We start from the raw sequence: 27,615 nt of genomic DNA, 5'->3' as shown, positions 1-27,615 counted from the left end.
GCTTTGTATCCAGCTGGTTCTGAAAAGGGAACAATTGTTTCAGCTGAAAATTAGTGTAATCTTTACTCAAATGTAAAACTTCACTCATTTGCAGGGGAAAAGTTGCATTTTTTGAGCTACTTTAGCAGATTAGGGATGTATTAAACTCCATTTAGGACAAACGGATGCTGATCCCATTCATTCTTTCTTTCAAAACACAGCTCCCAGGCTCTTTCTCTTCCCTCTTTAAAGGATTTAAGTTGAAGTGCTTTGGGGATGTCAGCTGCTAAACTACTTCTAAAAGGAAGAAAGGGGACAGCATGTCTGTGTATTGGTAGAAGGGAGGTGTCCCCCTCTTCAGCTCTTTCAGGAGTGGCAAATGTCAGAGTTGCATTTTTTTGTTAGTTGTTCTTGTTAGTTTTCTTTTTCCTGTTTTAAATAAAATTTAAATTCAGCTCTGGCTTTTGGTGGTCATAAGAATAACCTCTCATTCACGTACTAAAATGCCTTCTAACTTCATCATGTCTTTCAAGCACCTGTTAGTAAGGTTTTTTTTTTCCCTTACTTTTGCTTTTATTTCCTAGTAAGAGGTTTTTCTAGTAGTGAGGGTTTTTTCTCTGATTTTCAGCATTTCGTTTGAATAGTAGAAGTAAAAATACTGATATTTTTTGTTGTTCTTCCTTTTCCTACCCCAACCCCCTTGGAATTTTGAGATTGCAGTGAGTTCTTGAATCAACGCAGTCAGGATTTTCATTTTGGATGGAGGGTGGAAGTGAGGGCAAAACATTCCTAAGCTTTATAGCTTGCATCATCACCACTTTAAAAATAGAAATTTTGATTTCAGTTTGCAATCTGTGGTATTTGGAAATGTAACCTTTTGCATGTAGGTAGCAAGTTCCTGGGGAGTGTAAAGAGTTCCCTGGTTGCTGGTACAGTTCCCCAAGATGTGTATATTCTGGGTAGTGGTAAAATGACTTTTCACTGGCGTTTAACCAGAATCCTGCATGTGATTCAAAGAGTGAACAAAGTTATGTGAGCTTCATCGTCATCATGCAGTGGGAATTCTTTCCGAAGCAGCAAATGGGATGTTCCTGAAGTCAGCTTTAAATATGGAAATTTTTATGCCAGAGCTACTAACTGTGAAGTTCTGAGTTGGCTGTTATAAGACATGGAGTGAGGAGTGAACCGCTGTAAACTGCACATTACTGAGTTATTCCATTCATGACAGATTTGAACATAACCTTTTGCTGCCTTTTATCCCTGTGATTAACTATTGAGTAATGAAATCATTGTGGTGTTGTGTTAACCAAAGTAGAGTTAAAGGATTATACTGAAACAAAAGGATGCTTTTCATTTTTTTTCTTTCTTTTCTGTCAAGAAGGACAGCCTACAATAAGAACCACTCATTGGAATTATTTAGCTGAGCAGTACTCATTTCTGCTGAGAACTTTACATTTAAAAGAACTGCTGGAAATGTATTAAAATCTGAAGTAAGCATTTGTTGAAGTGTTAAGTTACCTTTTAAAAATAGATATTTTTTTTCTGTCTGCTTTGAAAATACTCTGTTCGTTCATTTTATGGCAGTGAGTGTTACACTACAGGTCGAGAAACAGGGAGCAGAAAAAAACTCACCCAGGCAGCTTTTTGTCTTATCCATTCAGTGAACTAAGATGAACTTTCAAGGGCACACACACACAGCATTTGTTCTATAACAGCAAAGATACGGTAGACATAAAACAATTATTCACCAACTGCTTTGTTGCCTAACCTTTCTTATGGCTCCATTTTATTTTAAAATGTAACTATTGAGAAATAACTTTAAGGGAGGGGGGCATGTGTATGCATTTTAACCAGTTTCCAGTCCACATACAAAGATTGTCATCATCGTATTGCAATTTTTTTGTATCATTCACCAATTGCCACTAAAAACTAAATGAAAATTTAAAATGCATGTGAACTCTTCTTAGAGTTTTAGATGCTGTAACTTTAATCAAAGCAGTCTTCCTTGCTGTGAAATTAATGCATTATGTATAATGGGCCCTATTTAATTGCTGTCATCATAAACTGTAAGTTACCTGCTCATTTACATGATGAATATGAATCAACCTTTCTTTAGGAACACAGTTCAAATGCATGAGCAAAATGAAGTAAAAAAGAATTATTTACATCATCTTTTTATTTTGGAGTCTTTAGGCAAGATTGTATAAAAATTAATGATTATTTAAATAAGCTCAGACTGATCATTGGCACTTCTGTGGCCTGCCACCAATTTAGGTTCTGGATTAATATCTGAACGTTGGTATTCAGAGTCTCTCTAAACTGGTATGATGATTACACCACACATGCTTTGCCTTGAGGGACACAGTGCAGACACACATCCGTTCTGTCTTCCAGTTACCTGGTTACTCCTTGCTATCCCGTGTTTCCCAGATTTAAGAGGTGACTAATGTTTAACAAAGTGCTCAAGTTTCCCTTCCTGTGCGATAGCAGAAATTTACATTAGGGTTTAGATTCAGGATTATGTTTTTTGTAGTAATGGGATTAATTTCCAGTCTATATTTTGATTATAGGCATTAAAATATGATTTTTAAAAATATATATTTAACCTTCAATATGAATCAGTCCCTAATTTATGCCCGGAGCTGTATAAATCAGTGGTGGGGGTTAGGGTAACTGTTGAGGTTTTGGGAATGTCTCTGATGTTGTTTGATGCTATGGAAAATGACATAGATACATTTTAATATTTAAGTGCTTGTCATCTGCTTTTATCAGTCTCCAATGACTCCTGCAGCACAAAAGAACCCAAAACAACCCAGCCCAACCCCAAACAAATTAGCCACAAGAAAACCCAAACCCCAAAACCTGAGGTAACCTACAGCTTCGTGTAGTGTCTGGATGCTCCTTGTTGCTGAGCTGGTGCACCTCAGTTCAGACGTACAGCACCCTCTACTGTTCTGACCTCGGCTTCTTCCAAGAAGAGACTGACACCTGTTTCCAATTGTCTTTCTAAATGGAGAAACCTCAGCTGGTTATCTTGAGGTGACCTGAACTTTTTTTTTTTTTTTTTTCATTTTTGACTCAGGAAACATGAGCCCTGCTTTATGGAGGTGAAACTAGAATCTTTTATCTTAATGGAAGAAATATTGTCCCCTTCTCCCCTCAATTTCTTTGTCAAGATAATTTTACTAATAGAATCAATATAGGAGAGTAGTTTAATTACATTGGCAGAGCTCCCTTTAGTGATGAACCTTAGTGTGGTTTAAGGATGTCTTGTATCTTGGCAGTACTTTAAGTAGGTATGGAGTCATAAACAGAACTGGAATTACCCTTCAGGGTCACAAAACACACTCCCCTGCTGTTGCAAGTAATTAGGTCATATAATCCCCTTCATAGTTTTATCAAGTACCATTTTAAAGTGTTAGATTTCTCACTCACCAAGCAACTCACTGGAAAACTGTCCTAGAATTTCTCTCTCTGGTTAAAAATCTTATAGTTTTCAGTATTAAATGAGCATGTGTGTCAGTTAGTCTAGATACATTTGATAGTTAAACTGACGCAAACCTTAATGTAGGTGCAATATTTTCGCCAGAAGAAGCTGCATCCACTTTCAGTATTCTTAAGTAGGCAAGTGCTGAAGTAATGTCTGCTAATATGACTTGCTGAATACTTTTTTGTATCTTTCTATTGTGATGCTTATTTTAAATCAGATCCTTGAAGTAACATTAATGGTACTTTCTAGCATTATGCACAGCACTGTAATCTCAACAGGTTAGGAACCTATTTAATTACCCAATGTGTGAAATAGGTTGAGAAATGTATTTATGGTTCTTTGTAGTCTTTTCCATTTTCTTTGCCCTGATCGTTTTTTCTCAGAAATGCGTGTATCCCAGGTAAAGATGTTGCAGCTTCCAGTGAAGCACAAGCTGGCTTGATCGGCCTGTAATGATGAGTGACCTTGATATCTTTCCTTTCCCACCCACCCCACCCCCCCCCCCCGTTGGAGATACTCTGCTTGAAGCTGGTTTTCCTTGTCTATGTCTTTCAATATTTGAGATCTGGATTTTGTGTTCACTGATGTCAACTCAATTAAATATACGTCTTTTAAAAACTGAGTAGTTTTGATTTATTAAAGTTACTATTTGACACTCAGGTACTACCAGTGAAAAATTACAACTCCCAAAAGTTTTAGTTAAGCTCTTAAGAAAGTGCCTTGAGCTTGACTTATTGCAAAACACTCCCAAGCTTAGAGCCTTCAACATTCTTTCACTAAAAGCTGAAATAAACAGAAAACACTTTGCAGTATGCCCCTGTTGACCCCATGTTACCTCAAACTAAGCAAGAACAAGGTTTAGATTAGTAGGCTTCTTGTGGAGAAACCTCTATTGCTATCTTATCTTGAAAATCCAGAGACTAACATGTAAGTGTCTAGAACATGTAGTGTGTGAAAAGCGGTGTCTCAGGCAGGAAATTTTCAGCCTGTTTAAAGATCACAGCATCTTTTGTTTAAGCTAGAAAGTAACCAGCAACCTAAATGGACCAGAAAAGAACAGCAATTTTAAACAGAAATGCAGTATTCTACAGAAGTAAGTTTGTTTGTTTGTTTTTTATTTTATTATTATTATTATTATTTGGATTTCCATTTAACTAAATGTACTACACAATCTCATTTCTGGTTTGGTTGGTCTTTTTGGGGTTTTTTTCCTTCTTTTTTTTCTTTCTTCTTTTGTTATGCTTTGTTTTGCTTTGTTTTCTCCTCCTTGTACTGGGCTTTTTCATTATGGTAGCAGACTAAGTGAGTGCTTACACTAAGAGGCTGCTCCACTCCTCCCAGTTTTCCTTGGAGAGGGGCACTCACTGTTTGCTGTGGTTGTTGATTTAGTGTCTGGGAAGAATGAGGTTTTTTGGACTGCTTCCTCATCACTCTCTCACTAAAGGAGCCTGCGTCATTGAGAAATGTTTAACCTTCTGGCCCTGAAGCGGGACTGGAAACTTTGCTGCAAAACCTAGAAGCTAAAACTGGATCTTGAAAATGTTATTTATGCGAGCTACTCTTTCCTTTGATTTAATTGGGACACGAGATTGCAGAGCTTGATTTAGAGTTTTGAGTAGCTAATAATTTGGAGAGTGAGCAGTAGGAAAAATTAGTTTAGTGAAAAATAGCGAGTAACTGGTTTAGGGGAGAAGAGTTGGGGGCAGAAGATGGAAAATTGTGGGAGGACTGTGTGGGGAAAGGCTGTCCTAAGATCGTAATTCTGGCATTGTCAAATGCTTAAGTAGTTCTCTCTAATTTGTGTAAGGAGGCTGGCTGTGTGTAATTTTATTCATATAAAGTGATGGTTTCAAGATGCTGATAGCAGAAGCACGTCCTGAAAAAGCATTGTGGGACAGGAATTTTCAGACTTTACCTTGAAGCATGAGTTGGTCGTGGAGAGCAGGGTCCTAAATTGTGGTGGGAGCTCTTATTTCCTGGGGTTTGATCTAATAACAGATATAGCCTCTCCCTGTAAACTTTGGTATGACTACTAAATATCTGATGTTCCCAGACTGTCCACTCCATCCCCCGCCCCCCATCTGGGCCATGTGGGTTCTTCTAAGACTCGTGCAGAACTTCCAGATGTCTGGCTGCCTTGCTGGAACAACCCTCCATTAACTGAGAGGGCAGAAGACATTCAGAAGTCCTAGACATTTCTTCAGCATTATCATAATAAATCTGACATTGTGCTTTTGCAATTTCAGTGTATGGTGTGCCTGTAGTACAAAGAGCAATCCTGACATGCCCACAGAGTGTTGGATTTATTGTATGTGCTCTGGCAATCTGCATAGCACATGCTTGTGTGCTTATCTTCAGGATATTCTGAACAGAAATGTGGCAGCTCTCTCTCTCAGGGTTCAATCTCTTTATGGGAAAGAAATTGAAACTAAAATGAAGAAGCTTGACTCAAGGGTGAAATAACAGGAAACAGTCTGAACTGACCCAGTGATTTGTCGTGGCCAGTGGAAGGCAGGGGAAGAGGCTGTACTTTTCTTCACTCTGTTTTTTCATCATTAGCAGCTCAGTGCACCTGCTGCGTAGCCCCAACTAACTTAGATATAAAATGGATGATTGGACTTTGTTGTGAGCAGTCTCGTTCACTTTTGAAAACAAAGTTTTTCTGCTAGAGCAGTGAGCTGAATTGACTACTGAACTTTCTTATGAAACCTACAGCCATCAAAAAGAAGGAATGGTGAGAGCAAGGTGCTAGATTATTTCAGCTGGCTTGGGTAGCATCACTCAAACGGTCTGTACTGAATAGTGAAACTAAATAAGGTACAAGAGAGACAATTTCAACTCTGAAGTCATCAGTAGGATGAGAAAACTGCTGAACACTGGATCATGGAACCAGTAAACCATGGCAGTAGCTGGGCAGTAAGTCTAGGAGAGAAAAAAGATAGGCAGCAAGGAAGAATATATAGCATGTGGTAGACTCAGATAATTAAGAAATGTATGAAATTAGAAGTGGATGATTTTTTTTTTGAGAATATTAAAAATATGTGCATTTTCCCAGTATGAGGTTTGTCATGTTAGAATTTTTTTGTTTGTTTTTACTCTGAGGTTGCTATGTGTCTCAGCAGACAAGCAAGCTGCTGGAAAAAGGGTGGTTGCGCATATATCACAGAATGGTTGACGTTGGAATGGATCTCTGGAAGTCATCTTCTCCAACCCCCCTGCTCAATCAGGACCACCTAGAGCCAGTTGCCTAGGACTGTGTCCAGATGACTTTTGAATATCTCCAAGGACAGAGACTCTACAACCTTCCTGGGCAACCTGTGTTGGTGCTCAGTTACCCTCATAGTAAAAACCAAGTGGTTCCTGATGTTCAGGGGAGACCTCCTGTGTTTCAGTTTGTGCCCACTGCCTCTGGTCCTGTCCCTGGGCAGCACTGAGGAGGGCCTGGCTCTGTCTTCTTTGTACCCTCCCTTCAGGTATTTATATACATTGATAAGATCCCCCTGAGCCACCTTTTCTCCAAGCTGAACAGTTCCAGCTCTTTCAGCCTTTCCTCACAGGAGAGATGCTCCAGTCCCCTCTTCGTCCTGCATGCAGTCCCTTTGCTGGACTCTCTCTAGTATGTCTGTAAGTCTCTTGTACTGGGGAGCCTGGAAATTGACAGAGCACTCCTGGTATGGCCTCACCAGTGCTGAGTAGAGGGGAAGGATCACCTCCCTTGATTTGTTGGGATCATTCCTCCTAATGCAGCTGAGGATGCCTTCCTTAGCCTTCCTTGTCCCAAGGGCATATTGCTGGCTCATGTTCAACTTGGTGCCCAGTATGTTCTGCTGCGCCCTTTGGGCCCGGCCATTCAGCCAGCTTTCAGCCTGCCTCACTGTCTCCTCATACTGCAGTCAACTTCTCTATGAGGACCTTACAGGTGACAGTGTCAAAAGCCTCGTTAAGTCAGGGCAGACAGTATCCATTGCTCTCCTCTCTTCGACCACATCTGTCTCTCTACATTGTAGCTCAGACTTAAGGACAGTTTTGCCCAATAGCTGTCTTGCTCAGGAAAAAATATTTTCTGATAGGAGAGAATTGTGAGTGTATAGTGAATTCTGGACTTACTATAGTATAGTTGCCAAAAGTAAGTATATGGCAGTGTCTATACTGTTAAAATTGTTTTTGTTCTGAAGCATTTGTATGTGACTTCTGTTAAGCCAGCTGTTAGATGTAGTGGGAGCAAGCAGCCAAGTCCAAGTCCTGTCAGTTCATAAGAACTGGCAAGCATATAAAACCCGTATCTTTTTCAGTTGCATATTCAATTAGATTATCAACCTGTTTGCTTTTATGCAGTCCCACTTTAATGGTCCCTCACTTGTATCTGGATTTGTAAAATAGATTCGGTAGCTAAAGAAGGATGCTAGAATTTCTAATTCCAGTTCTGAGACACAGACTGTGTTGCATGTAAAACTGTCTACTTGTTTTAACCCAGTTTGTCAAACCAAAGGGTTTTTAATAGAATTGAATTTTTTAGAATCCATAAATGTGAGGTTCTGACTGATGACTTCTGGTAACTCATACCAAAGTGACAGAACATCATCTTAAATGGGTGCCAGGCAGCTGGTGAAAGATAGTGACCGAAGAGACTTCTCTGCATATTGCTTCAGGTGAGCTCACAGATTTAGGAGAAGGGCAGCAGAACAGAAAGCTGAGGCCTGAATCAGAATGTAATGTTCTAAGCACAGTTATTCTTACAGTTATAGGCACTTAGACTACATGCCTTTCAATGCATTTATGCTAGCTGGGGATTGGAACTCCTAAGATTTGGCAGGTTTTGCTGGGGCAGCTGAAGAGGACACACCCTCCCAGGTACTTGCCTTTTCTCTGCTTTCATGGCTAAAATTTCCAGACCTCTTGGATCTGAGATAAAATCTGTTTTAAAAGTAATTATGCACCTTGCAAAGGAGGCCTGTGTCTTTACTTCCTGCTCAGCCCCCTCCGCCACTGCCCTTCTTTTGAGTAACCACATAGGTCAGATTAAATGATGTGCAGTATTTTATTGTGCTTTCCCTATCTTTGTAAAATCTTTTCTGCCTTTAACTTTTGCCAGTGATGGTAGTGTCATGGGTGCTTAAAAAATTGCAGTTTCACATATGTGGAAAGGTCTTTGGAGCAGAGGTTTGGAACATGGGTATGTGCAGGCTAAGTTTAGGATCTCCCATGTTACATTCTGGGGCAGTTCCCTGGACAGGTGAACTTACACTGAGGTAGCAAGTGGTAAAAGCAAGGTAGCTCACTCTGGTTTTCACTGAAGGGAGCTCTTGTCTTTATGGCTCTGTCTGTGCAAAATTACTGCTTCTTGCTTGAGCCTCATGGGGTTTTTGTGAGTTTTTTTTCCCATTCAGACATGGTTCTTTTCAAATACTTGGAAAATGGGATTTATCATGAACTGCATGAATATTTTAGGGCAATTCACATTGTTTGGAGAAAGTACTATGTTTTGGTCTGGTACCTGTGACTATTATGACGAAATCATTGGGGAGAGGTACAAATGATGTATGAACTGGGAGAAGTCGTATGTTTCATCCAAGAGTCTGTCTTCTGTTATAGCCTTGAACAACTTCAAGGGTAAACAAACCTTTGCTTTGGTCAATGCAGAATATGATTTACTTAAAAATATAGTCTATGGAGAGGGAATGGTAGTACTGTCAAAACTGCATCTTCTTGAAGTGATAGGCAAGTGAATCCCATGAGGCAAGTGAATTGTATGAAGGCATTAAAGGACTCCTTCCACAGCATAGCAAGGATATTTTTCCTGCTAATCAAAAGCTGAATAATTTGGTGTCACGCAGGTGAAAACTATCCCAAATCCAGTCTCGCACTGTCTCCCTCTTGAGAATCATGCTTTATGTTGCACCTAAGGTCTGGAGTATTTGCACGTGTGGAGGGGGGATGCGTCCGTATTAGACCCTGGTGGCCCTTTCCAGGATCAGTGCCATCCATTCCATGAGATTAAATGGTTTGCGTGCCTTGACGTTATCTCAGGCTTATTTTATGTTGTAACTAAAGATTAAAACTTGAATGTGCTGTACATTTTTGTATTGGAAACATAAATTCAGTTGTTGAAGCCGCCATGAAAGCTTGGGATTGGCATCTATCCAGGGAATAGCTGAGTCTTGGCACTAAAGGAGGAGTTTGAACATTTGACATTGGAAGTGATTTATTGTTCTTTGGGAATGCAAGAAGTTAATTTTATGTTCTAAGGGCAAAATTATTTCCTGTCTCAAATAATCCTGACAATAGCTGTTTTCTACCATGAGATGAGCATCCATGGCAATGGAAAAGGAGACCACCACTTTCAGTGGCAGCTAACAACAGAACTGGCTTAGAAGTATCACAAAACTTCATCTCCTACTTTATCTCATACAAACCTCCACTAGTACTTGGCTGTGACAAAGCACTTGAACCATTTTCAGAAAAAAAGTTAGTAGTCAAAAAAACCCCACATCTAAAATGATTAACATTGACTACTAACGTATTAAATGAATGGCATGGTCTTTTTAGAATTATACCTCCATTAGTGCATAGTTGTTTCAAGTTGGGAAGCAGTCATCTGCAACCGTAAAGGGTAAATAGACATTTTAATAAAAATCTAGATTTTGGGATGGCAGTTCTGTATCAGGTTAATTGTCATATTAAGCCTTGACAGTGTTGTTATTGCCTATGTAACTGATGAGTTTGGAGAAAGAGTGCTAGCTTTCTGGGCAGAAGTCACAATTCTGTAGTGAGGGTTTACCTAGTGGCCACTAGTATAAACTGAGAATAAAATAAAGGTTTGCTAATCCTTTCACAAGCAGTGCATGAACATCGAGTGCAGCCTGGCTGTTCCCTCTCTTGCTTAGGTAGTTTAAAAATAGACTGTGCTTTCCAAGTGTTTGCAGGCAGACACTTTGTGCAGCAAGAGGGTTTAATAGAGAAGAAACCTTTTATTGCCAGAAGCCAAAAGGATGTGGGAGGGAGAAGGGCAGGATATCATCTGCTCAACAATCACACAGGAATTAGTGACATAACTTCTCAAACTCTTACACATGCCTTAACATGAGAGGAAGGGTATCTTTCTCCTGTCCTTTCCTACTTATTTCTTCCTAGAACAAAATTGCTGTTTTAAAACAAATTGCCTCCTTTTCTGCTCTGTCCTGCTTACTCCCTTTGGCCTGACAGCCAGAACTTCCTCTTTTTTCCTGCTTTCAAGAGCAAAACCAAATGTTTTGGATTTTGCTGTTTTCACCTGTTCATAGTGGTTTAAATTAAAGTCTGGAATATCTGCAAGAGGAAATGTTTTGAAAAAGTCAGGTCTCTTGTGCTCAGTGTTCTTCACTGGGCACAATATATACTTACATGTCAGTCTTCCTGCGATCTCTGGATGTTCCTGCCTGTGTCCAGTGTTGGTAGTGGGGAAATATACATCTGCATGTGTGTGAGCACATCTGCTTACCCCTGGAGGGGTTAAAGTTATTTGGGATGCATGTGGATGAATTAGCAGACCTAACTGTAGGTGGGAAGGCAGACAGGAACAATTTTAACTTTGTTGAATCTTGTGTGACTGTGTCTGCCTTGAAGCTTTGACTCTTTTAATGGGTAAACTATTGCTCTTAGGTAAGAGCAGGGAACTGTTACTCTTACTTCTTTCGGTCTTAAGTGATTATTTTAGATCAAGATGGGTAATAGTTGAACTAAAGGAATATATGGGAATTCTGTTGCAATTCCAGCTGGAGCAACTCTCAGTTAAGTCCCTCCACTGGAGGTACCCACCCCACATTTGAGATGCTGCACTTGATGTGTGAGCTCTCGCTGTGAAGCTCTTTGGCTTAGCAAAGGTAATTTGAGCTAATCTTTCTAACTTTGCACTCAGAGTGAGAGCATTCATCCAACCAGTTCTGGGGGCTCAGCAGGGGATGGTACTTTGAATTATAAAGAGGTATGTGGCAGTGTTTGCATCTAACCAGAATTCATCAACCAAAATGGTAAAAATAACAAAGAAAATGTGTTTGGGTATGTGTTTTTAATTTACTTGCTTGTTTTTGTTGGTCTCATATGCACAGTGGACTGCGGTTGTTTGGGAACTAGCCATAAAATGTCCTTCTCTTCATCTCTCTGCTTTCCTCCTGCCCTCTACTGTCAAGTTTTCTTTTGTGGACAGAGTCCTTCCGCTACATTAGCCAGAGAAATGTACCTGGTAGTTGCATTTCTTCTCTTGGATAGGAATCTCTATGTAGGTAACACAATTTTGCAGTCAAAGAATGTATGTGCAGCTTTCTAGAGGGCAGCATTGACAAAACTGTTGCCAGTGGTTTTCAAAAGAAAATCCAGCTCAACACCCCCACCCCCAAACAAAACAACAACAACAAAAAAAAACCAAAAGTGAATGTAACCAACTTGTCTTTAAAAATGGCACTGTTTTCTTTGGCTGTGTAGATGACAAGTTCTGAGCGGGTGTAACACTCCTATGGAGTAATATTAGGAGCATGTGCTGCATAATGCTTTTGGTTTGGTATGATCTAGAGTAGGATAGAGTTCTGGACCATTTCCTTCTCTTTATCACCCCCAGATTCCTCAGTACAACAGATCCTGGAGGGAGGGAGGAGGAGAGGCATGGACCATAGGGGAACCAACATCTCTGTTTCCCTTCCCCTCTCTCTCCTTCCCCTCTTTTCTGCCCTTGTAGCAATACTGCCATAGTCTCTTTGCAGATGACCTTTGGTTAGCACTATTGACCAAGTGAGTTCTTGGTTTGGGGAGGGGGGAGGTGGGAAGAGCAAAGGTTTCAGCTTCCTCCTCCTGCCTCTCCTTCCTCCTGAGGTGTACAGAGCCTGGGAGAGAGGCAGGGCTGAGTAACTGGGTGTTAGGGGGAGTGGGATGGAGCATCGCTGCTGCTCTCTCCACAGCTCACTTACAATGTTGACTTGATGGTTGGAAACTGCTTACCTATCGAGTTAATCAAATGGAGATCAGCATTGCACTCCTTGGGCTGGACCGATTCTTCTCCATCCTGTGGTTTACAGATAGGGATTGTGGATTTCATATGTGTGTTTTAAGGGAAAGACAAACCGACATCTTGGCTGAATCCCAAGGAATGGGGTGGGTGGCAGAGTTTATATAGGTGCTGGGGGTTGATTTGGCTGTAGCTGCTGTGTGAAGTTCACTTTGGCAGCTGAAAGATGCAGAGAGAAGCACTTTCAGAATTAGAGACAGTGAGGTAATGAGAAAGTGACATAGGAAAGGAAGTGGGGGGGGGGGGGGGAGGGGAGGGCTCAAAACACGCCTTGACATCATCTGATAGGTTTTCCAGCCTGTGCTGCAGCTATTTTTACGCTTTCAACTCACAGTATTTACAGCTCAATGACAGCCAACTTGCCAAAAGTGGGGGTGGTGGTATATCCCAGAGTGGGTTGAGGGACTGAAGAGCTGTTCAAAAGCTACAGAAAGGTCCAGGTTCCCAGGCATGCCTGCTGCTGTTGCCATTTTTCACATCTGCATGGTGGCTTACCTTTGGCTACCTGTCATGTCTAGGAGTTTTCTGTCACCAGCTAGTTGAAAAGATGAGTATGTAAACTTCAGGCTCTTCCTGAGAACTGGAGAAGCAAGAACGTGCAGTGCTCCCAGCTTGGTGTTTCTACCTCTTCCTGAAGGTCACTGTTGGTGGGAGGCAGGATCCTGGGAATATCCAAAGCAAACTCAGATTACATAAATGTGATCCTTAGCTGAGAAGAAAAGTGACACAAGCATCAGTATGAAGTCTGTATTTGTTTTGAAGTATAAAATAAATAGAGTCATAAGACATCAAAGCTTTACAGTGCTGTAGGTGCAGCATTCTCTCATTTTTCCAGCATTTGTTTGCTTGCTAGAAATATCAGAGACAGATCTTTAAATCTAGTGGGCTCATACTTCTTCCTGAGGGTTCAGCTGGCTTAGACCTTGACTGAGATCTTTCTCATGTTGCCTGAATGAGCACATATTGCAGGTGTTTCCAGTTTTTAGCAGTACGTTGTTTCTATTTCATTGCTAAATTCTGTGCATGCAGATCCTTGCAGGCATGGTGTTGTCTGAGAACATTACTACTGGGGGAGGGAAGACAGAGAACCTGCACTGAGCTGCAGGGAGGACTGGAGATGAAAGGAGGAAAAGAATGCACATTTTAAGTTGGTATGAGGGGGTTGTAAGCCCATTTTCCATCTTCTTATTAATTTGAATTTAAAGAATACATTAATTTTGGGGGATAAAACTAATGATGCAGTTTTGTCTTACAGCTGAGCTGATCCTAGGTCAAGCCTATGTCAGGACTGGTGTAGCCCCTCTCTCCCTTCCCAGTTGTGTTCACCAGCCATCAGCTGTGATGCTCATCCCACCTGTTGGTGGTGGTGTTTAGTAGGTTGAATTGGCTCGTTAAGATACCAGATAGATTGTTAGAACTGGTATTAAGGAAGCTAAGACAGTGCATGGCTAAGGGAAGGGCAGGAGATGGTGAACCGGGAGTGATCTTTCTGGTGGTAGTAAGCTTTAAGCTATAGCACCTTGCAGTTCTGATGCTAACCTTGCACAGGCAAATTTTTGTGTGCTCCTGGAATTTAAAGGTCAAATATCTACAGCAGGGTTAGAACTTAACCTGGAGGTGGTTCACTTTTCCACATTTCTCTTCTAGCACAGAACGGGAATTTGAAAAAGTTACTGCTTATGTTCTGTCTTGACTTTTGAGGATAGAAAAATAAAAGAAGAGAAAGTTAATGAATTCATTCAAATTAATTCAAAATAGTAAGTAATGATAACTGACATTTAAATACAAGTAGTGCATTCTGTGCCCACCAGGCCTTAGAACTAGCAGCAGTATCTGTGCAAGCCATATGCGCGCCTGATGATTCTTTTTATTTTTGTATGAGGGTGTAAATTATAATGCAGCATCTTGAGGAAGAATACATTCCCCACAGTCTGTATCTCATTTCACACTTGAAAGTCAAATCATGTAAGGCTCAATAGATGCCTCATAGACGGATTATCAAAAATTGGCCTGATGTTTTCCAAACCACAAATCTGTGGCAAATACTTAGGTCCTGTTGGTAAGGGTGATCTTAGTGCTACCAGCAGCACTGCTGCCAGTTCCAGGGTAAAAGTTGTGCAGGACACTGAATGCTGGACATGCATTGGTGTGGGTTGATCCTACTTTTCTGGAGTGGTTAAGCAACTGAAACTGTTGTTGAAAATCCTACCTCTGCCGTGAAACAGATCTTCTCATCTGTCCTACTGATTTCCAAAGAAACTGTCAAAGTTACTCATCAGGCCTTACTTGTACTTACAGTGCATTGATATTTCTGTCCATGTGAGCGTTGATCAGACTTTCAGATCTCTTATCAGTACATCAGGATACAATGAAACAAATTCAACTTTTATTTAAGTTTTTGATGCTCATCAAAATCTGGCAGTAGTGTCAGTATTTCATACAAGACAGGTTGCTCTTGGTCTTTGCTCATCTATCAGAGTCTGTGTTTTGCAAGGAGGTACCCCACAAGCGCTTGCTCTTGCGTTGAAGATATTGTCCAACTTGGACCCCTCAGAGTTTGTCTTCTTACAGCATGGAGGACACTACTCAAGTCCTTCTTGGAGTGTTCTGTCCCATCTTATTCTGTTTTGGTTAATTGATCCTTCTTTCAGAACGCTACATAACCTGTAGGACAAAATTTTAGACTATCCTGCTCAGCAAAGAAAAGATTTATCTACGTACCCTTGAGCCAATCAGGTGTTTTTCTTTCCAAGCTGTTTTCTACACAGGAAGAAAGAAAGGAAGGTATGTCTGCATACATATCTGCACCTCTGTAATAATACATTGAGAGGATCAAGTCTTCATCAAGTTGGAGTTGTCAATTAAAACAGCAGAGGATTGGTTATATCATCAGATTGCCAATACTAGCAATATATTTCGTGTATTATGAGCTACTTGATGCCTCTGGCCTTCCAGTTCTTAAAGTTTTCTTCATCAGAACTCGGGCAACGTCTTAGGACTGTTTTGGCAATACCTGGGTGTTGGTGAGTCAGCTGGATAAGGCAACTGGCTCACACTTCCCAGGCTTCATGCACTGTGGTGAGCTGCTAGCTCAGACCCTGGCTGACAAAGTAACAGCAGTCTTTGACCTCTGTAGCTGAATCTTGTCATCTCCACCATCCAAATGGTGTATTACTTGCCAGAAAAAAGTAGGAGTCAGTCTGGCACAGGATGGTTGTTCTTTTGTTATTACAGTAATTACGGGACCTATCTGCACAGAGTATCAGGCCTGATTCAATAGGCAGTTCTGTGTTGCAGCGGAAAGGGGAGATCTGAACAGGGTGTTTCTTTCTCTTCTCCGTCAATCTGGCTTTAGCACTCTTGTGGTCTGCCAGGTCAGCTTCCCGAGGCAGCTCTTTGCAGCGTTATGGCTGCAAAAGCAGGCTCATCTATTTATGCAGTAATTTGACCTTATTGGCCAAAGTTCATTATGAAACTGAACCTGTACCTGACTTTTACAAATCCTAAATTTAAGATGGGAGTTTGTATTGAGTATACAGTAGTAATTTAGGATTAATGCAATTATGGAGCTTTATAATATCACCAAAGATATTTTGTTACCCACAGGAACGTGAGTTTGGATTCTTTCCTGAGTGAAGGTTAAATATTTCAAAGTAAGAAGAGTACTGTTGAAGGTACTCAGAAATGTCAGTGATGCCACCTAGCATCATTATTTAGTAAAAATGTAAAAATCTGTGTATTAGTTTTTAGTTTGTAACTTAAAAATATGTTAGTTTTGCAGCTTATGGTAGAGTTAGTCATGCTTTTTAAATTTGGTTGAACACCAATTTTCTTAGATATTAGCTTCATTATTAGAGACTTTTTTCACTTGTGGTTGTTATTCTGGCCTTGCTTTATAAAATGGCTTGGATGCCTCTCAAACTATTTGGAGATGAGAAGTTGTCTTGACTGGGGACAGGATGCAGGGGGCAGAATATGAAATGGAGACTGTTCCCATAGTGTTTAGAGTATTCACCTTTTTATTTTTGTAATCTCTGTTCTTCAGACTTGTAGGATGACATAGATTACTGTCCATCTTTATTATTTTTTTTCCTGGAAAGATACTAGAATACATTTTTTAGGTATACATATTCATTGGACAACTCTTCTTTTTTTGTTGTCTTTTTTCCCCCTCAGACTTCATTGCACCTTTTACGATGCACGCTTAGGGAGATTAAAAATCAACATAGCCACCAGCTGTATTGGTGAGAGTACCTCCTGGCTGTCGCTCGGATGGAGTGTGCTTTTCCCTGGCCACTTCCAATTCAGTACCACGCTAGGCAGTATGTATAACCAAAGTTTGCCAACCACATGGCATCTGTTCATGATGCACATTAAATAAGCTCCAAATGAGGTGAGTACCTCCATACAAGCAGAGATTCTGAAGTTTTAGTGCTTGCAGTAGAGGGTTATTGTTTGTGGGCTGCTGATTATTTTCAGGTAGGTGTCTCTCCTGGGTTGGGAGAAAGATTTAAGGGAAGAAGAGGTGAGAATGCGTGCTTGTACAAAGTAGCCTTCTGTCACCTGTACGTGTTCTCAGAGCAAATGCATATAAGAACACTGTTTCCCAGATCATCAGTTTAGCTTTCTCTGCAACTAAAATTATATATTTAATAGTTTAAACAGGAAGTGCGAAGAGACAGCGTGGCTTCTGCAGCCGGAGTGGTGGTGCTTTCCTAGCTGTGCGTGTGGAATGCTTACAGTCAGGAGGTGCAGTGGGAGAGGGCAGTGCTCAATCACATGATATTGCCTGTCTGGCAGGTGTCCGTACTGTGAGTAGAGAAACCAACTGTTCACTATTTTGGGTGAATGAGGTTGGCTGTTACTGCAAGTGGCCCCACGAAGAAGTCCACGCATCTGTTGATAAGTGCCACTCTGCCACGCTGGGATCCCGAATGCTTATAGCTACTTGCTGAAACAGAGAAGCTTCTGTCTGAGCTTTGAGATTGTAGGAAGAAAAGTTTTTGCCAAAAGCCTTGCTGATTCTAGTCTTTAGATGTTGGCTGTCAGGATTTGTCTGTGCCTCGAGTAGCTCTCTGTTCCTATGCAAGCACAGCCTTGGAATCTAGCAGTAAACTAATTTATTTTTTTTCCATTCTACTGCTTGGTGCAGTGACCGAAACCTGGTAGCAAGGGATTGCGTCTGGGTCTCTCGTGAGGATTAAGCACCCTTTCCACCAGCCTGGGACGCCTCCTGTGTTATAGAATCGGCCTTCAGGTCCAGGGATTTCCTCTAATATGTTGGATAAAGCCAAGACACTCCAGCCTGCGTATGTTGGGATTGTGCCGCTTGCAGAGACTGTGTCAAAGCAAGGGAAGAGCTGTTCAAGCACGTATCAGGATTCATATCACAGCTTACGAGAAGGTTAGCAGGCTCTGCTTTCTTTGTTGTAGGCACTGTATAATTGGTTTGTGGGTTGGCTTTTCTGTTTTTTCTTGTTTTTTCTTTTTTTTTTTTTTTTTTCCCCCCTTGCATATTGAATCTGCCTGCTTTTTCTTTTCTGGGCAGTAGTCCAGATTTTGGGTTTCCCACTGACTCCTGTGACCTGTTGTCCCTGAGGGCGCTCATAAGCATTTCACAGAACAGGGCTGGAGCTCACTGTGTAGTAACTTGCAGTGCGTGGACCATGGGACAATTTTACTTGCATTTGGAAGTTTTAATTTCAGAGTTTAAATTTCTTGCTCTCCTCTGTATCTATAGGGCTCTTGTGAGCAATGTTTTAAGGTTGTTTTATTAAAAGTGTAAAGGCTTGTTCTGGAGTGGCAACTCTGCCTTGAAGCAGATAGTATCATGTTTTAAGCTTCAGTATGTTGTTTGGAGAGTTGTGAAAGGAGAGAGGTGTGTGTATCTAAATGTGGTTCTGTTTTAGATAATTCACATGATTTGCAGGTATTCTCCTGCTAGTATATGTGATATTTTTTTTTTCTTAATAGGTAGGGGTTTGACAATTCTGAAAGATTATGTAGATAGGTAGAGGTCAGATTTCATGGAGTGATATCTATGAGGAAAGAAGATCTGGAGGGATTGAAAAAGATTGAGAAGATGAAAAAAGATAGTGATCCATTCATAGTGTGCAGCATAATAAATAGCAACAAACAGGAACTGGGAAAAGATTGCAGGGAAGAATGGCAGAATATAAAATGCCAATGGCAAACATAACAAGCTTTACTTTTTATCAGAAATACTGGATTTGTCTAGCTACAGGTGAAATTTTAATAGGAACTTGCAGGAGTGAACAAAGTTCTTGAGCACAGTGGCCTCAGAAATAAGGTGATGACTGATTTCAGGAGTGAGTAACGTGATCTGAGAGGAGTGGAAAATGATTTTCAGTGACATTTTGGACAGAAAAGTAAAGGGTGGTAGGAGCTGAGGATAAAAAGCCAGATACAATAGAAAGCCAATGTGTGGAAGATGATTTTAGTTTTTGCAAATAGAGGATTTTTCTCTCGTGCAGCTCTAGGCTGCCAAAAAACCTGCGAAGTTTCTGCACCCTATTGTCATTCTCCCTACCAAGACTCCTTAACATATATCAAGAATTAGCTTTTTGTTAGATTTTTAAAATACTACTATTTTTGTTGCTTGTTTTTATTGGGATACTCTATGTCGAACAAATAGGGAAAAGGAAAAGAAAACTGAAGTCACAGTCCTCAAATTCAAGTGTGGGAGTAATAAATCCGTTAGTATAGGCAGCATTCCCAGATTACTTTGTCTGCTCTGGAGGCAAAGAACTACACCATGTCAGTCTTTAGAGGGAAAAGACAACCCAAAATCAAAAAAGGTAGAACTGGCAGCTGTCTTGTATTTGCAAAGCACTGATATTCACAGAAGGTGAGCAGTCTGCATTTGGATGTGCTAGGGTACATCTTCCATCCACTCACTAAGTATCACAAGCTGTACAGTGGGTAACATGTAGAATGAGGGAAATGCAATTTAATCAATATAAAAATGTTTGTTGCTGTCTCAGGTAGAAGAAGAAGTAAGGTAATTGAATTCTTGTATAATTCTGATTATTGAAAAAGCTGTTGACTCTGCAAAGTCTAGCAGTATCATCAGCCTACCCCGTGTCTAATTCATGATACTCTAATATCATATGTGATGAGGAAAGCTGCTTTCTACCAGCTGCCAAACGCAGGGTAAGGAAGAGAAATAGATGCTGCCAGCTTCTTTCATATCAGAAGAGAAAAGAATAACCTTTTAGCTTTGCTGCTGCTCCATTCAAGTCTCTTGCGGTCTTGGGATGCCTGTTGTATTTATGCTGTAGCATGTACTGTAATTTGCAGAGCCAAATCTTACAGGCAGGGAAGAAGCAGATGCACTCACATGTAAACCATTATGGAAGCTTTGGAAGTCCAGAATTAGCACTGAGCTGAAACTGTAACAACTATTGCACCTTAGTTTTGGTCCCTCCAAAAATGGGACAGTTTAATTTTGTTATTGCCTAGGACAGAAAATTCATACATTTCTCGTTCTTTACCACACACCAGTGGATGGGTGCCACTCTGCTTTCTCTTTTCAATAAAGCCAGGCATGTCTGCGTTATGCTGACAATACTCATACCTGTGCTTTTAATGAATCTCATGAGAACCAGCTGTCTGGAATAGACTTAATCTTCTTTCCTTGTCTCTGGAAAACAGATGGTCTCCTAGATTTGATTTATTTATTTTTTTGAATTGGGACTTAACATTGAAGTTTGGGAACTGGCGGTCCTTTCCACACAGAAATGGATTTGACATGAGGGAGTCAATATATGCTTGTATATTTTTCAAAGTATGTGTTGGGGCTGTTATGTGTAAAATTCCTAGAATTCAGGAATCCATAAACATGTTTTCTGTTCAAGAATGCCTTGGAATGATTTAGTTTTCAAATACCAGAGCCCAGTTTGCAGTTCCTAGACCAGTTAACACAACAGTATGGTAGCCCCTCATGCAAGATATGAAGAGGGAATGGCAGAAAGCTACTCAAAACCCAGTTAACTTTCATGTGAGTCTAGCTTAGAATTAAGCACTTCCAAAAGTAAATTCCAACTTTTCCACCTCTGTGCAATGTCTTTCATTCATTGCTCTTAAACTAAAACTTTTTTTGGCAAGTCCTCCCTTCAAAAATGTTCAATGTGACTTGGGGGCTGACAGTGAAACTCACCTGTCTTTTTCCAAGATTTGTGTCTCAGGGCCCAGACACATGAACAAGTTTCTGCATGCCATCTGATCTGCGGTAACTGTGTGCACATACTTGGTCTGCAGCAAATGTGAGGTAATTTGAGTTAGCTTAGCCTTTGATTAAACTATTAATATCTGTTCAGTACTTTGAAGAGATCAGGAGTCGTGCAAATGCTTGTTAACATATGGCTTTCTTCATGAGTAATGTAGACCTTATTGTCATATAACACCTCTGGGCACCTGAAGGCAAAGCTGGCGGGTGGCTGTGCCTCAGCTGGCAGAGGGCAGGAGAACCTGCACTTGTGGGCTTGGAAGCTCTCCATACCGAGGAGGTCCCCAGTGAGAGGGCAGCCCCTGCATCTGAGGCAGCTCACAGGAATGCAGGGTGACTTTTTTCTGTAAAGGTTGATCTTGTGTCTTCCTAGTTCAGAGTGGACCTGAAGATGCTGAGGAGATGTCAAAGCAATGCCTCATGCAAATGCCTGGGTAAGGAACATCAGAAACCAGTCATAAAGTATAACAGGCGCTTCTCTGAATTATGGCCAGATACATCCCACAATTCAGAATTATTTAGGCAAATAGTGCTCTGACACAGAAAAACATAGAAGATATGTTGAACCTATGAGGAGCTAATCTGCTGGCATTTCTTGTGGCAAATCCAGAGGCACACCAGATGTATGCAGTTAGACTCCCTGTAACCTTGTGCTGCAACCAGCCTTTGCAAATGTTGGCACAGCGGCTGTGACTATGCTTAAAAGGTAGGCGGTGCAGTGAAGGTAAGATAATGATATATTAATGTGAGGTGGCTCAAAGTTGGCAGTAAGATAGCAATTCAAAGTTATTTTTGCTTAATTCCCAGCATGCCTCATTTGGCTGCCAGGGGTCAGTACTGGGTCCAGTCTTGTTCAACTTACAAATCAATGACCTCGGTGAAGGGACATAGTGTACTCTTAGCAAATTTGCCAATGATACAAAACTGGGAGAACTGGTCAATACACCAGAAGGCTGCACTACCTTGCAGCGAGACATGGACAGGCTGGAGAGTTGAGTGGAGAGAAACCTCATGAAGTTCAACAAAGGCAACTGTAAGGTCCTGCACCTTGAGAGGAATAACCCCACGCACCAGCACAGGCTGGGGGTTGACCTGCTGGAAGGCAGCTCCATGGAGAAAGACCTGGGAGTCTTGGTGGACAGCAAGTTGCCCATGAGCCAGCAGTGTGCCCGTGTGGCCAAGAAGACCAGTGGGATCCCGGGGTGCATGAGGAGTGTGGCCAGCAGGTCGAGGGAGGTGATCTTCCCCCTCTGCTCTGCCCTGGTGAGGCCGCATCTGGAGTGCCGTGTCCAGCTCCGGGCTCCCCAGTTCAAGAGAGACGGGGAACTACTGGAGGGGGTCCAGTGGAGGGCGACAAAGATGATGAGGGGACTGCAGCATCTCCCTGATGAGGACAGGCTGGGAGAGCTGGGCCTGCTTAGCCTGGAGAAGACTGAGAGGGGATCTTACAAATGTCTCCAAATACCTTAAGGGTGAGTGTCAAGAGGATGGGACCAGGTTCTTTTCAGTAGTGTCCAGTGACAGGAGAAGGGGCATTGGGCACAAACTGAAACACAGAAAGTTCCATCTGAATATGAAGAAAACGTCTTTATTTTGAGGGTGACAGAGCACTGGAACAGGCAGCCCAGAGGGGTTGTGAAGTCTCCTTCTCTGGAGATACACAAAACCTGCCTGGGCATGATTCTGTGCAACCTGCTGTAGGAGAATTTGCTTTAGCAGGGGGGCTGGACATCTGGAGATACAATCTCCAGAGGTCCCTTCTAACCCTGAGCATTCTGTGGTTATGTCACTCTGAAGACTAAAGGTGTTTCAGGGTATTTGTTAACTCTATGACACGCATGGGAAGCTTAGGGAAGGGGTTAACACTGAATGACCAGGGTTTTTATGTGAGACCTTACCAGTGGAAGGAGAGTTGTAGCATTATCCCTGGAGTTGAATTCACATATTTTTTCAGTCTTGCTGCCCTAATGTGTTTTTGCTTTTTTGGATATGACATGTTCTCCCCTCTTGGAGTTTACTGAACTATTCCTGTCAGTGTAATGATCCCCAGCTGTTGCTTTAGCCTTAGCTATTTTCATGCTGGGAAGGGGAGGAGGAGGAGGAGGAGGAAAGGGACAGAGGCTAGCTTGTTTACCACACTGCGATCTACTTCATTTGTCAGAAAACGGCTACTATAATACTTGCTTTAGCACAAAGTAATATTAAAAGGGAAGAGTTGTAGATTTGGACCTGTAAGAGCAAGGAGACAGAAGGACTCAACACATGCAGAAAACAAAAAGAATAGAAACTGGGTGTGGTGCGATGAGTACAGCTGTCAGTAGCATTTATGCAGAAAATGCTTTGAACTAGTAATGATACCAAGTAAAATTTGCAGTAAGTACTTTCCTGCCCTGTCAACTGAATTTTCTTCACAGTTGAACTGAGCTTCGTGTTCAATGGCAGTGATGCTGGGGTTTCGATAATCCCAGCAACTGGGAAGCATGTTAATAAAGCTTGAAAAAACTTGTGTGGCTTTGGAATTGTTATTTGACAATTATCTGTTGTTTATTTTTTTAAGAAAATATCTGTATTTATACTTGTAAACAGCAACTGACTGATGCTCCTAGGAGCTGTTGCAAAGCAGATGCTTTTTTGAAAATAGAACTATGATACTTAAGCCCAGATTGCCTGTTTTGCATCCAGAAACAACTTCTGCAGTTAACATGCTTGTTCACAGTCCTTGCCAGACAGATGTCACTGTGACTTTCCTGCCCAAAGAAGATAAGGGTCAGTGACAGTTGCTGTTTCTGCTTGTGGTTTTGGATCCACATCAGGCTGCCTGAGTAAATCTTATCTCGGTACTTTTATCATCTATAAGACCTGTCACTAGTCACCTCAGATTTTTCAGCATTCTGTCACACCTGCAAGTCATTGATCAACTACTTAATGAATATCTATACCAAAAATAAGTGCCTGCTTAGATCTTTCCTTTCGTGCCCCCACTCACATCTATTCAGTCTTTTCTCAGCATTGAATTACTGATCGTGTCACCTGCTGCATCAATAAATTTTGATCCAAAATGTTAAAGCAGCACATTTCTTGGCAAGAACCTCTGCAGCCGATGGTAGAAAATGGGATATGGCTCCTGACATAGCTTAAGTTTATCAAATGAAAACATGCAGTGTGCCTATGGGGCAAATTGTGTTCCATTTTCTTACAGGAGGCCTCTAACTTGACGCATGATCTGCTTGAACGGCTTTAACACGGAGCAGAACTAGTGGTTCTTTTTCTTTTACTTGGGCTAGTGGAAGTAGATACAATGTTTTTCCCTGCCCGTATGCAAAATTCACTAACCTGATATCCTTCCAAACTAAGAGCAGACGTGCAGTAGCTGAAGTATATGGCAATATGGTGATTATTAATAAGAACTACAAAATGGTTTTTTGCTCATCAGTGTATTCAGGCTTTTCCCTGGTGTTGAGTGAGATGGGTAGAAGAACTGTGCAGGTGACCTACTGTCAAAGTTTATTGTGCATATAATATAGTTAGCCTTCTTCCAAGAAAACAAAGATTTGAACTTTCCATTCTGCAGTTCTGCCATCTAAAGTTAGCCTTAGCCTGATGAATCTAAGAAATGTGAAAGGTCAATAATAAGGAAGAGGATATATTGCTTTGGGACATGGATTCCTTCCAAAATTGACAGTGAAAATGTTACTGTCAATAGAAATTGGTGAAATCCAGGCTTGCTGAAGAATCTCATTTTAATAGTCTTATAAAGAAAATATTTTGGTAAAAAAATAGGTATTTGAAAGTTTTCAACAGAAGTGCCCATAATGCATTTTCCTCCATGATAGTGACAGGGATCATCTGTTGCAGTCATGTTTATGAAAACCTTGTTCTGTGGTCTCCATCCCCAAAGGCAGCTCATGGGCCTGTCATCATTCTGAGGGTATTTCCTGTGATATCTCTGCTGCACCCTACGAGCTGACACATTTAACATCTTTTTGGTAACCATCCTCACTGAAACACTTGTCAGGGCATGGACATTTTGCTGCTCAGCTGGATTGTTGGGGGCAGATCTGAGCGATGCTCTGGATGACAGAAGAAAGATATCCACTTTCGACTTTCTCTGTGTGAAGTTTCCCCAGCTTCATGTTTCTACGTTTCTGTAGTATTAAATGCATGGAGGCTGTAGCTGTGGGTTTTGTAGGAACTGAATGTGGCAGTAGCTATGTTCTGCGGGTACTTGTCTCTGCAACGCAGCAGTGCTGGAAGCCAGGATGTATAAGCTCCCTTTGTGTAATTTGGTCAGTATTACGGGCAGCATGTAACCTGTCCCTGCAAACAGTTGTGGATTTTCTTTCTTGTTTTAGTGAATGCTCTTTCTGATGCTCTTTTCATGCTCTTTTTCTTCACTTTCACTTTCCTAAGCTTTCATGCCTCTTTCTGTATTATATGTGAAAGTCCTTCTAAGCCTGCTTGCAGCTCACACCTTTTCCATGCTCTGATGTCAAATTCTCCCTTCTCAGAAGTGAATGTAGTAGATGCTAAACTAGTAGTACCTTTGTACCTCACTGAGAGGCTGTTTTACTGCTGCTAATAATAGCTGTCACATTGACTGCAGGCAGTTTAGAAGGAGGATTGTATCTTCGGGACTGACATGTGACCATAAATCTAACTACAGTGGCTGCAAACACTGTCACCACGTAGCTATCTCCCCTGCCCCTTTGCTGGAGGGAGCAACAGAAAGGAAATGTGTCTGCCCTTCACTTGCTTTTGTTCAGTATATTAGTGAAAGCCCACCTCTTTTAGCAGCCGGGGAGAATCTTCCGCTGCGTGTAACGCGTATGGGAGTACCTATTGCTGCCGGCCATCTCCTCTGTGCCCTTCAGTAGAGGACTGAGCCAGCAGTAACGGTTTAAACATCTGCAGAATTTGTCCACCAGTTTGAAGTCAGTGGTCATGCAGGCCATTCTGATCTGCTGGGTTTTTTTAGTTTGCTGAATGACCTGTTACACAGAATTATATTATTTAGATATTTATAGCTATGATAGCACTTAAGAACCACATTAAGCCTCATAGCCAGATTTGTTTTCAATGCTTCCCTTGTGGAAAAAAACAAGAAAGTCAGTCCCGGAGATCTGTAGTCCAGACTTTTAAAAGAAAGTAAATATCCAAAGAGAAAGGAAGTAAAAAGTAGTAGATAGATGTTGTATGATTACAGTTTAAAGAGTTTTAGGGAATTCGATGTACTTTTTATGTGTACTGCAAAACCTGGGGATCAGCTTCTATACTGGGCTGCTGTGAAGGAACTGTTTTCTAATGTAGAAGGATATGATGGCCATAGCTGAATCTTGTAACTGTTTTACAGGTAGAAACAGAATTAAAGAAGGTGTCAGACTGTTGCAGTACAAAGGCCAGAATCTGTATGTGAACCATGATCATGACACGTGTTCTTTGCAGTCTTTGAGAAATCAGCAAAGATGTTTCTCACTACCATGAATTAAAGAAATACGATAATTCCTTGTAGCATCCACCTGAAATTCCTGCTAAGAGAAGATGCTGGGGCTTGGACAAAAGCTGGTGACAGGCAAGCTACTCAGATAGGGAATGCTCTGACTCTTTATTTTGCATGTAATATGCTTGTTGGGCAAAACCACTTTCGTTCCATGTCCGTGAAGTAACTGTCATCATAATCAACCAATTGAAGCTGGGAGATGCTCAAGCTAGCTAATTTAAAATTGTAAGGGCTAGCTTTCAGAGTTTCCTATATTGGTTAATTACTTTTTCTAAAGAACTGCTGGATTTGTATTTAAATTTGCATAATTCTAAGTCCTTTTTTCTATCGCTTGTGGAAAAACACATTTGCTTTCATTTGCATTTTGTTTCAGTAAATCAAACATTTTTAGGTGATTGAGAGTCTGAAATGGTCTTGAAAATACAGAATTATTCCACGTTTAAGTAGAAAACCCAAAACCACAGCTCATATGTCAAAGCGTCCCAGCTGTTGCCACAGAACTTCTGTGGTGTCTTGAGCATTAGATGATTTCTGCGAAGGGAGCTTGTAACTCCTATCTGTAGAGGGTGCCCTGTGGCAGAAGGAAGGTTGAATCATTGGGCCAGCATCACAGTCTTGGTAGAAATGTTTGAGAAAGTTTTTGGTCTTGATCTGAGAGGCTGATAGTTCACTGGAGAGCTATGCTGTAGCAGAAATTGCACAGTGGGAGGTGAGCAGTGAAGGAAAGTATTGGACCATGTCTGTTATTGCTGAAAGAGGCATGAAAGGATTTCTTAATCAATTTTAGTATTATAAACTTGTCTAATCCATCATGGTTTATGGATGTGTCTTGTCGCTGTCTCAAGACTGGATTTTCTTCTTCTTCAAAACACACAAAAATGCATTATCCCTTGAACCCAGACTTTTAAATAAAGGGAAGAATTGTTCAGATTCTGATATATCTTCAAACATGTTTTTTCTTCTAGAATTTTTCTGAAAAAATATAAACAACTCTCATGTCTCATCTGTAAGGGAAACAAAAAGGTTGGAGCAATTTCTTCTTGTAGGCAGAGATGCCTCTATCTTTACAAGAAAAAAAAAAAAAAGAAAAGGGTTCAAACTTTTTTTCCTTTTGTACTGTAACATTAGTAGACTGCTGTAGATCTGATTGTCAGGATCTATCTACCCATTCCTTCTATTTCCTTCATTTGTCCCCATCTGCCACATCACATTAAATTATCTGGGAGAATTTCTTTCTAGGGCCTTCTTTTCTTTGCAAGGTGGTTAAGGGCAGTGTTAGTTCCTCCTTGTTCATTGTTTCATGGAAACAAAAATCACTGTAGACTGTGACTCAGGTTTAGACGGAGCACTGGGAAATTCTCTCTGAT

General features: G+C 41.1%; 1 protein-coding gene across 3 annotated transcripts in view; it reads left to right on the top strand.

Annotated features, from left to right (window-relative positions):
* Positions 1-27,615, top strand: part of MRTFA (myocardin related transcription factor A) — an 80,763-nt gene that overhangs the window by 12,630 nt on the left and 40,518 nt on the right. Inside the window, exon 1 of one of the 3 annotated variants that reach the window (XM_080393025.1) lies at positions 12,935-17,907. The exons of 1 other annotated variant lie outside the window; for it this stretch is intronic. In XM_080393025.1, the coding sequence (XP_080249151.1) occupies positions 17,781-17,907 (127 nt within the window). In that variant the 5' untranslated portion in view covers positions 12,935-17,780. Of the gene's footprint in view, positions 1-12,934; positions 17,908-27,615 lie in introns of those variants that run through there. One more of the 3 variants, XM_080393023.1, reaches the window with a different exon arrangement.

This window comes from Falco punctatus (assembly GCF_963210335.1).
Source record: "Falco punctatus genome assembly, chromosome: 6".
In the NCBI taxonomy this organism is placed as follows: Eukaryota; Metazoa; Chordata; class Aves; order Falconiformes; family Falconidae; genus Falco; species Falco punctatus.
This window is presented reverse-complemented; position numbering and strand designations above follow the sequence as displayed.